This window comes from Papaver somniferum, chromosome 5, assembly GCF_003573695.1.
Source record: "Papaver somniferum cultivar HN1 chromosome 5, ASM357369v1, whole genome shotgun sequence".
In the NCBI taxonomy this organism is placed as follows: Eukaryota; Viridiplantae; Streptophyta; class Magnoliopsida; order Ranunculales; family Papaveraceae; genus Papaver; species Papaver somniferum.
Genome location: NC_039362.1, coordinates 194183406 through 194194432, shown reverse-complemented (window position 1 = coordinate 194194432; position 11027 = coordinate 194183406). Strand labels below are relative to the sequence as shown.

At 37.3% G+C, this 11027-nt stretch overlaps 1 protein-coding gene across 1 annotated transcript; it reads right to left on the bottom strand.

The window, feature by feature from the left end:
• Positions 1-7208: 7208 nt before the first annotated feature.
• LOC113280462 lies at positions 7209-7721 on the bottom strand. Its single transcript, XM_026529082.1, has one exon. It carries the CDS (start codon positions 7719-7721, stop codon positions 7209-7211), a length of 513 nt encoding a protein of 170 aa, XP_026384867.1.
• Between the last annotated feature and the right edge of the window lie 3306 nt (positions 7722-11027).

Genomic DNA, 11027 nt, shown 5'->3' with positions numbered 1-11027 from the left:
ACGACCGAACCATTGAAACTCTCAGCAATATTTGAACACAACCTACCATATCGTCGACCCTTGAAGAAAAAACTTGCCCATTTATCAAGAGGAGCTCTACTTAGATAGTCTTGTAACTTCTGATTTTGAACCTTCCTCAACTTATCCCAATTCTCTGAAAATTCTTTATGAGTAGAAGCATACGCACATTTTTAAACAGTCCCAATACATATTTGTTATAAACTTTGCAACCTTTGGTAAGCATGTATTGATATTGCATTCCATATGCCAGTAGCACCAACCATGAAAAGCCTCAGGAAAAACATAGGAATTTGTGTTACCAATCCAATACCTCGATCACTCACAAAAGTAAGCTTTGGTCGCAAAGGAGAAAGGACTTTCTTCAAATTATCCAAAAACCATTTCCAGTTCGCTTCATTCTCCGATGAAACCACACCATAAGCAAGAGGGAAGATTTCTGTAACATGAACAAAGCATAACACAAGCATAAGATGATGAAAACCAAACATAAAAAATGATGAAACCAACATAAAAAAATGATGAAACCAACATAAAAAAATGATAAAAACCTTACCATCATTTCGGTTAGACCTGTTGCTGCCATCATATGACCAAGGTACTTGCTTTTCAAGTGAGCCGCATCAACGAATAATACAGGACGACAGAAATTGAATCCACGACTACAAGCTTCAAAACAGATAAACATCCTCTGAAATTTATGGTCCCTTCTTCAACTTCCAAAACCACGTGAGAACCAGGATTGTTTCAATCAACTTGTTTTTATACCAGTTCAAGAACATAAAAATTTCTCGTTCTCTCCCCATGAAGTATTCAGTGCATGCTTCTTACCTGCGTATGCATAATAAGACTAATGTCAAAGCCGAAGTCTCTCGTAAAAGATTCCATAATATGCTTAGTTTTCTTATTAGGATCCTGTTTAATTTCATCAATAATCAAGCTACTAACTAGTTTCTTCGATATCCGTGGCATGTTAACAAATCCACCAACACAAGTATGCTGATTATTTAGTTCCTTGATAATAAAAGGACTTCCTACAACACCATCAACAGACACAGCATATAAATGCCAGTCACATTTCTCCTCTTTGTTCTTATTAGCACAACGTGCACCAATCCTCAACTTCTCATTCCTATATACCGTGTATTCATAACCAGCTGATGCGTGATACTTCTGTAAATCACAACGAACTTGTTCAACACCTCCCGGAAACAACTGTTCAACTCCTTGAAAAAGATGTAACCAGTGAGCAGACTTCAACGGTTCCTTAATTTTATCTGGAACATCATAATCAATCCGTGGCTTCTCAAAAGGTATAATTCCAGAACTTTTTGGATGGTCATCAAAAGCTATAATTCCGGAACTTATTGAACCAGAACTCTCAGCTTTGTGACTTACGAGTAACTCCATAATCCCTTCTTTATTATACATACTAAATAGAGCCAAACATTGACGATCAAAATCAGAATGAATGACCTTTTGCTGATTATCAACCATGTGAAAAATTTCCATAGAAGGAGGAGAGAATTCACACCAACTTGAGCATATACTAGTCTTCAAATTAGCAAAAGACTCTTGGAGGCCAATACGAAGAGTTAAACAATCTTCTTTGTGACATACAAGTGCGAGAACAGAATCCATAATCTACAGAACAAAATGATGAAACCAAAAACTGTTTCACCAGATGTGAATATCAACAACAATTTTTTTTTTTTGAAAAACAGTTCCAAAGAGATGGAATCCTTCATAAGAACATCAACACAAACATAAAAAATCATATGCTAACATCAATTCAGTTTATTCGACAAGAGTGACTAGAAAATTCACACAAACAAAATCAAAAATCAACACAAAAAAGAGAATTGAATACCTGAAAAGTTGATTGATTCCTTGAAGACGAAGATTAATACGAAGACGAAGATGATCAACACGAAGTTGATTGATTGTTCAGCTGGATTCTTCAATTCGAGATTCAATTTCAACTTGAAAAGCGGAAATATGATTTCAGCTAAACTGAATTGCAACCAGATCTCGAATAAAACAACTATGTTTATCTTCTCTTTTCGAATAAACAACTGAATTTGATTCTTCTACGTATCTCGAATAAACAAATCTCAAAACTTGTAGCTTCTCTTCCTTTTCTTCAATCAAACCTAAAATTGCTCTCTGAATCTTTGAATAGAAATTGGGAGAAGACGATGACGAATCTTTGAATTTAAACGAGATATGGAACTGAAAAAAACGAAGAAAACTAGGAAAGAAGAATCGTAATTAGACTAGTATCTGATTTGTTTGGATTCAGAGAGAACAAATATTGTTTTTACTGTTTTCTTTCGCTAAACTTTCCTTTGAAAAATGTTTTTATATACGAAAGGTCAGTTTTGGAATTTAGAAATCAAATAAAAACTAAATTTTAAAATTTTTATTTGAATTGGGGTTTTTGTTTGTTTGAAACGGTTTTTATTTGTTAAAAATAATATGACCGGTTTTTTCTTATCACTAGTTTGTTCACCTAGGGGTTTTGTCACTAGTTTTGTTTTAAATATACATCAATCATGAAACGACGCTTCACGTTTCAACATACGCTCGTTTTTTAAAATATAAAAAACTAGTCACGCTTGGCTTCATGCTTTAAAAATCTTGTTGATGATCCTCTCTCGAAGAAGGAAACCCATCCCCATCATGGTGCCAAGATCTGCGAGGTCGGTCTACTGCTGAAATTTGATCGGGATAACCGAAGGATTTTGGCGTACCTTTAACTTTCGCATTCAAGGTACCGACAAGAAAGAGACCCGTAGCTTTAATTAGTTTTGGAGCTCACAGTTCTTTGGAAACCCTATATTATTTGAATTGTAATTCCTAGCCTAAACAAGATTCATAATCAATTCCCTCTTTTTATACATTAAAAGTTATATTATATATATATATATATAGATGAGATATCCTTCGTAGCCAAATAAATCCTCTTTTGTGGGGATAACTACTCCTCTTCTCTTCCTCTTCTACAAAACTTTTTATTCTTTCGGTTCTTGTTTTTCGCCAGCTAATTTTCTTCCAACGGTAAATTGTTTGTGAAAATTTAAGAAGATGAGAAGCGTATATCATAGTCCACCTATTCCTATGGCAGCCCCATGGCTTGTGTTTACTGATCATGGGAAAAAAGAACAGCTATTCTATAATTTATGTGAACGACCATACGATAAAACACACAAGAGAAACATTCTAGAGATGAGTCAGTGGTTTGGCTATTTTCAGTCACTATCTCATCAAGGATGGCTGATTGTATATTGTCATCTTCCCGGAAACAGTTATCCAGATTCGTCGAGGTTGAAATATGGAGATTGCTTTTTATGGAATCCTGTGTCATTGAAGAAGATATGGTTACCGTCTCTGCATAGCTGGATTACTAAACCTGAGGGCGATGTGGAAGGTGGTGTGTTGTCCGCACCACCAACCATTAATACAACTGCTGTCAACAATGATAATTCTATGGTGTTTTTCCTCCTTTCTTTTTTAATTAGAGATCCTGATAATATGTACACTGGTAAGTACATTATCCTGTTTTGCCGCCCTGGAGATAAGCAATGGAGAAATTGGACGCTACCGGGACAAGTAATTCCTGAATCCATAGCTTGTTTTAAAGGAAAGTTGTATGTTCTGTGTGACAAGAATATGCAACTTGTCATGGAAAAACAACTTGGGTCGTCTGACGACGACGACGAATTGCCTCTCTCTATAACCAAATTGAAATTTTCAGGAGCACAAGCACGTAAAAGTAACCGTCAAATAAAGCTTTTGGAATCCCGTGATGAACTATTTGTCATTGTCATAGATTATCATCATCTGACAACTAAACACCGCTATGAGGATATCACTAGTTTCAAAATATTTACGATGAATTTTACTTTGATGGTTTGGGAAAAAGTTAAAACTTTGGGCGATCATATTCTATTTCTTGGAGGAAAGACTACAGCTTCGTGCTCTGCAGCTGATCTGGGTTTTACACGAGGACATGTGTATTTCACATTACCTGAAGATAAAACAGTTTATGTGTTTGATCTAGAAAATAGTACTATTTCATATGATATAGCTTTCTCAGGTTTGACGGATCAATGCTTCCAGGCAGAATGGGTGACAATGCCCATAAGCCATATCAAAGGAAACTGCAGCGTTACCGTAGAAGCAGAACCAAACATGAAAACTAGTGTACACGGTAATAATGATAAAACTGACTACTGCAACAAGAAGACGAAGAAGAAGAAGAATTTAGGAATAACTAAAATGGTAAACTCAGGAACCTGCTGGGGTAATCTTGACATGGATATTATAGAGTTAATTGCAAGTTATCTGCATAATACAGTAGATTACTTACATTTCCGAGCTGTCTGTAAGGCACATCGATCGGTTGCTTTTATAGTGCGCAAGAGAACCACGCTGGAGATCTCACATACTACTACATCTTTATCTCCATGGCTGCTTTTGCATCAAAATTATAATGATTGTGATTACAGATTCATGAATCCAATGCATAATGATGAGACATATCTCATAAATATCTCTGAGGACTTATTGGATGCTACAATTCATTGTTCGAAAGGTGGCTGGCTATTGATGTCTAAATCATGCAAAAGAAACTTGCTATTCTTTTTCAATCCGTTCACGAGAGATGTGATCAGACTTCCCGAGTTACCAGAACGTAGTTGCGACTTTGAAGTAACATCATTCTCTTCTATACCTACTTCTTCAGACTGTACCGTGTTTGCCATCGGAAGATCTTTCTATTCAGATAAGGTTGACACCTACTTCATCTCAAGGGGAGATGATTTTTGGAGCCACGATTACCATGAGGATACACAGGAGTTCAGTTTCGAGGAAGAGTACTTGAGATTTAATATGTGTCGAACTAATCCAGTTTTTCATGCTGGGTGTTTCTACTGCTTTGGCACGAGAGGAAATTTAGGAGTTTTTGAGATACAGAGCAGTGAACATTATTGGAAAGTTCTAGACGATCTTGTACCCGCCTGTACTCGCTACCGTCAGAGTTTCTTGGTGGAATGTGAAGGACAACTTCTATCTGTTTATGTAACACCTCTTAATAAGACGAGGGCGGTTCAGATCTTTAAGCTACATGCCTCAGCAAAAACTAAAGAGCTTACGTGGGTAGAAGTTGAAGATTTAGGGAAATTTATGTTGTTTGTTAGTCATACTTGTTGCATTGCAGCAATCGCGCCAGTTAGTCGCATGAAGAACAAGATATACTTCCCAAGATTACACAACAATCGGATTGTTTTCTTCTCGCTTGACATATGTAGGTATCAGACACTCTTCCTAAATGACAGTACTGATAAACACTCTTCTTCAAATGGTTTTTACAGCACCAAAAAACATTTATATTGTACTTGGATTGAACCCAACTGGTCAGGTACTCCTACCACAGGTTCAGAGCTTGTTTGGTAGTCTATCAGGAGCTTTTTTCCCTTTATTTTTGCATGTGTCATTATCTCAACATGTATGAATATGGTTCTAAGTTATAACTATATAAGAAATGCTTCTATGCATCTATCCTTGAGTTTTAAATGAAAAACAGTAATCCTTGAGAAAGTTAAAGAATTTGCTGAAGCTATCAAGTTGGTGATAAATATAAACTTTTTCAAGTAAAACATATCGCAAATGAGATGAATGCAACTTAGCCAGAGATTTGCCGAAACCTTACACCAATACTTGATTTTTTTAAACGGTCCAAGCCTATGCTGTTAAGATATGGAATCACTTCCTGCAAGGGCTCGACTGGTGCTTTGCCAAACCACATTCTCCTGTTCATGAAGTGGTTGTGGATGATTTTGAAGATTCAAGTCATGAGTAGGAGGAATACGAAACAGACAATGAAGAGACATGTACATGTGGAGAAGTCAAAACCCATTGATGAGGTTTCTCGCAGAAAACCATGGTCGAGAAAGCAGCGCATGAATAAACTTTTCCTTTTGGTACCGTGTTAGGTGTTCCTTATGGAGGGAAGGAGAAATTATTTTTTAATACTACGGAGAAATTTTATTCATCAATAGTTAAGCACATTGGTGGTGTCCATTTGTAACATTTCAGATGAAGTTACGACTATGTTTTCGGGCATACTTTGCTAAACTGTCTGTAGCATGCTCAATTTCTATCCACAAGGATATATATATAATAACATCGCAAGCAACAAAGCAGCTGAGTTTAGCTCTACTGGTTGTCATTTTCCCACGCTACCAAATACATATTTGGGACCTTTGATCGAGTTGACGAAATTTGTGGCATCCATCTCCAAGAGAATGGGAGTAAGCTGCAACTGTTCCGCACGATATTGATAACTTGTTTTTTCACATTATTGTATCCGGCAATGCTGTTGTGCTGCTTTATATCTGGATAGTTGATCAGTTGCTTGTCGTATCCTAATAAAAAATTCTTCACAGGTGGGATTTCTGTCTATCCCGAGGTAGCGTGATTGAGCACCTTGATGTTCATAACGATATTGTTCACAAGCAGCTGAACAGTGATTGGTTACCGTGGTCAAATATGTCAATATAATTCTCAATGCAGACAGTTAAAGAATGACCTGTTATTAACCATTCGTATGCTTGGTAGAGTTGCAGGTACTTTGTGCTATTGATCGCGTCTACTCATTTGTTCTATAAACTCTCCGGATACAATTTCTTAAAGGAGAAAATTTCTTGTTTTCTCTAATTCTATAAACTCTATGAACTTTCTTTTTTTTTTTTTTTTTTTTTTGATCGGTAAATTAAAAAATTTGTAGATGAAGGAATAAAGTACATGAATTATGTTCTCTAAACCAAGAAACCAACTAAAAAAAGAAAGGGGAAAAACAGAGATAACCCCCAAACACAAACCAAAGCTTGAAAGCTAAAGGTCGCAAGAGAAACACCAAAGAACAAAGACACGTCACACAGGAACACCCAACTAAACTCTATGAACTTTCAAGTTTAAAATATCTAACTTACTTTCACATCTCGAAACTTGCGACTCTCACAGTTTTTTTTTTGGAGAATATAAAATTCATTCACTAGAGAGTGTTGAGCTAGCACTAAAAGAAACAACACACAGCTATTCAAACTGGACAACACAAAACGAGTAAAAGGGAGTGTAAAACATGGAACAAAAAAACATTTCCTCTACTACATGTTTGAAGCTAGTTACTACTTAAAAACCTCCCAACCGTGCATGAAACCCACAAACTTAAAATGCTTAAAGGATTCATGAACTCTCGCCCTACTGAATAAGGAAGCCTTCACTTGAATGATAACCCTTTCTACTGTTTTTTCCTTGTTGCGGAAAACTCTATCGTTCATTTCCTCCCAGATTTGCTGCCATATGGCGAAGGGAAAACAGAATTTAAGAAATTCCCTTGGTTCGGTCCTGAATTTCAACTGCCAAGACACAACCAAATCCATACATGAATCTGGCGGCCTCCATCTAATTTCCAACAAGTTTAAGAAATGATCCAACACTTTCTTTGCAAACTCACATTGAATAAAGATGTGTGAAATTGATTCGTGTTCTTGATGACACAGACAACAGTTAATGTTTCTGATTGCCATCCCTCTTCGACGTAAACGATCAATAGTTGGTAATCCATTCATTGCTGCATCCCAAACTAGAAATGACACTTTCGTTGGGATGGCTGAATTCCAAATGTAATTCAACGGCATTCTGCGTTGTCTTGCTGGAGCTTGAGCTTGTCCTCATAACTGTTGTTGTCCATCAATCATTTCGTAACAAGAAGAAACTGAGAATTCTCCATTTTTACCCGGAGTTCATGACCTTGTATCTTCTTCTGTTCCTAAATTGCTAGGATCCCCAATAGTTTCAATGAGCGCAGCAACATCACTTATATTTTCTTCTCTAAAACCTGATTTAAAGCCTAAATCCCATGATGGAGTTTGCAACCCATTTCTGTTCACCATTATGTGTATCACTCTTCCTTTCTTGCTCGACTTTCTCCAAATTTTAGGATAGAGCTCCTGTAACACAGACAACAACGAAGGATGTGAATTGTTTTTAGATTTCACCATCACAATCCCAGCCGTATTATGACAAAGAACTTCAATTGTTACCCAAAAACCTTCCACAAAACCTCGTGGTTTTAAGAAAATTGTTCCTGGAATATGTTCAACGTGCACACATTTACCACCTCTAAGCCTCCACAAAAACTTCCAATTTCCTCAAAAGTATCCATATTCCACACATGAAGAGGAACGCCTTTCACACGAATCCATTTAGATGGGGATTGTATGATCTGAGTAGAAATCCCACCATCATTAATTGACCATCTCTTAAACGAAAAATTGACAGATTTTACGCTTCCACCTCCTTGTCTAACAATTGTCTCTGCTTCTTCCTCTGACTTAGCAAAGAACACTGCTTTCTGTGATGAAAAAGACCTTAATCCTAGATATCTGCCTCTTTGTAGATGTTGTTTTACCCACTCCGTTACAATTAACCATCCCGGATTGTAAGGACCTACTTCACAAATTACTGCTCTATGCTTGAAATCAACAGCAGTCGGAATAAAAAACCCTTCTCCTTCCAAACTTCTGTCGCGAGGATAACTTTTAGCATGATGCACATTAGAGAGTCGTTTGTCGATACCAGTGGATGCCTCCAAGAAAGATTTGGAACCGGGAGCTTTGATTTCGTCTCCCTGAGGAGCTGGATTCTTCCTGGTTCTTTGAACGTTGATGGCTTGGATAGCCGGAAAACTTGCTTTTTTAGGTGGATTTTGAATTTCCTTTTCTTTGCCTAGTATCATTTCCAAACAGTCAGCTGCTGCACTCCATCCCCATCTTTTTTCTCCTGCCGGAAAGCTTTGAATTTTTCTTTTCCTTGTGGGATAATCTTATACCCTGCTGTTTTTATTCCACTCCCAGAACCATGAGACTCCCTTGTCAATTAGATTGATGAATTTATACTCGTAGGTTCGTGAATTAAATGCCATCCTGAAGAAATTAATGAGCTTTCTACCATTCAATTTCAACAAGAAAGCTTCCGAGTAAAATTTATTCCCCCATTCTTTAACCAAAACAGATTGTCCACCATCCACTTCAAATTGATACGAGTGTCTCTCTACCCTGAATATTTTCTTTTCTCTATTCATGCTATAAGACTTCGCATAAAAAGCAAAAACTCAAATCCGAGAGGCGAGAAAGAACAAAAGTTGATCGAAAAAGAAAGATAATCCAAGAATGAGTACGGAAGATCAAAACCTAATTAGAAGAGATCCCACCAAGCATGACCGAAGTAGCAAGGGACTAGGCCTCCACCAAACAAGATTCAGATCAAACTCCAATCAGAAAAAATACCCACCAAGCATGACCGAAGTAGCAAGGGACTAGGATTCAATCTTATTGGAGCAACCATACAGAGAAAACAACAAAAAACTTTACTCGAAGGTCACTTCAGCTGAAAAACCACAAGAAAGGAATGAAACTAAGATTCCATGCTCCCTGGAAATCTCGGCCCCAAGGGGAAGGAGCAACCACCACCACTTACTCCGTCCTTGGACGGCGAAGAAGTCAAGAGCTTAACCTCCCAGGAAATCCCGGCCCCAAGGGGAAGGAACACTTAAGAGTGTCCGTCCTTGGACGGCGGAGAAGTCAGGAGATTAAAGGGAAGAAGAGAAAAGAGTGAAAAACAACAAATGATCGGGAAAAAAACGCCGGAGTTTCCATAGATTCAGTTCTCAGAACAGTAGAGAGAACATGAGAGAGACTGATTACTTCTTTTCGGTGAATTCCGAAACATTAATGTTACCATATATCCATCTTAATTTCAATTATTAAGTTTAACGAATGGGGTTTTTGGTCTCTGAATGATTTTCAAAATGGTGGATCGTGTTACTGGTCTCTGGTTAGCCAAACTAATACAGTTATTGGACACAAACTAATAGATAATCATTGTAGTATTAATACGAATTCCTGCCTAGCTCACCATACACCTCCTGCATCTGCAGCATTAAGATAAATTCTTAAAGCCAAATCTGGAAAATACTCAGATACGCGCTCTTTAATGTTGACAAGAGACATATAGGAATTCAAGGTTCAAGCTTATACCCTACATTTCGAAAGTAAGTGCAAGCAGAAGTTAATTTTTGTGGACAACTCCATCAAATGTAGTTCTTATTTTATAATTCATTCGTCAACTAATTATTGTGTCATTCAGAAAAAATGTGTATTGGATGTAAAATGTAGGACTCACGTGTGTTGATTGCGTTTATTCTTCAGGGGTCATGGATAGTAAAGCAAAGTGTTGGAAAGAAAGCTTGCCTAGTGGGTCAAGCGCTTGAAATCAATTACTTCCCAGGGGGAAGAATTACTTAGAGGTATCAGATACTGCATCTCCATAATCTTCTTGCAGTTCTGCAACAAATCTTAAGTTCTTATATGCGACTGTCTTCTGATCTGAATCTTCTGTTATAAAATTTCAGCTCGGGGTTGATATTGGATCGATCAAGATCTTGTTCTCAAATTAATCTCCCAATTCTCTTTCAGCGATCTGAAGGATCTTCTTCCTTCCAAGGAAAAGAGAAACGATGACAGAACCTTGTACCTCAAAAAGACGAGTAAGAAAAAGAGGCAACACGGAAGAAAAAAGCTGTGAAACGGATCTTAATAGGGCTTTAACGGAGTGGAAACATTTTGAAGATGTGGAAAAAATTGTTAAGCCCTATGTTTCTGAAGTGATTAACAAGACAGTATATGGTGGTTATGGAAGTGCAAGAGTAGTACTTGATGATTATAAAATCTTCAACTCTATTCGTACCAAATTGACAGAGGGAAAAGATAAGCTTCTTGTTGAAACCTATGCTGCTGAGGGTTTCTATCACAATGCACTGAAGAGAAAAGCCGAGATGCTTCGTAGCTTTTCTACCATGTTAACTGATGCAGCACTTCAGGATGAGCACGTACAATGGATCATTGATCAGCTAAAAGAAGATGTTCCGTATGAACTTTCTATGT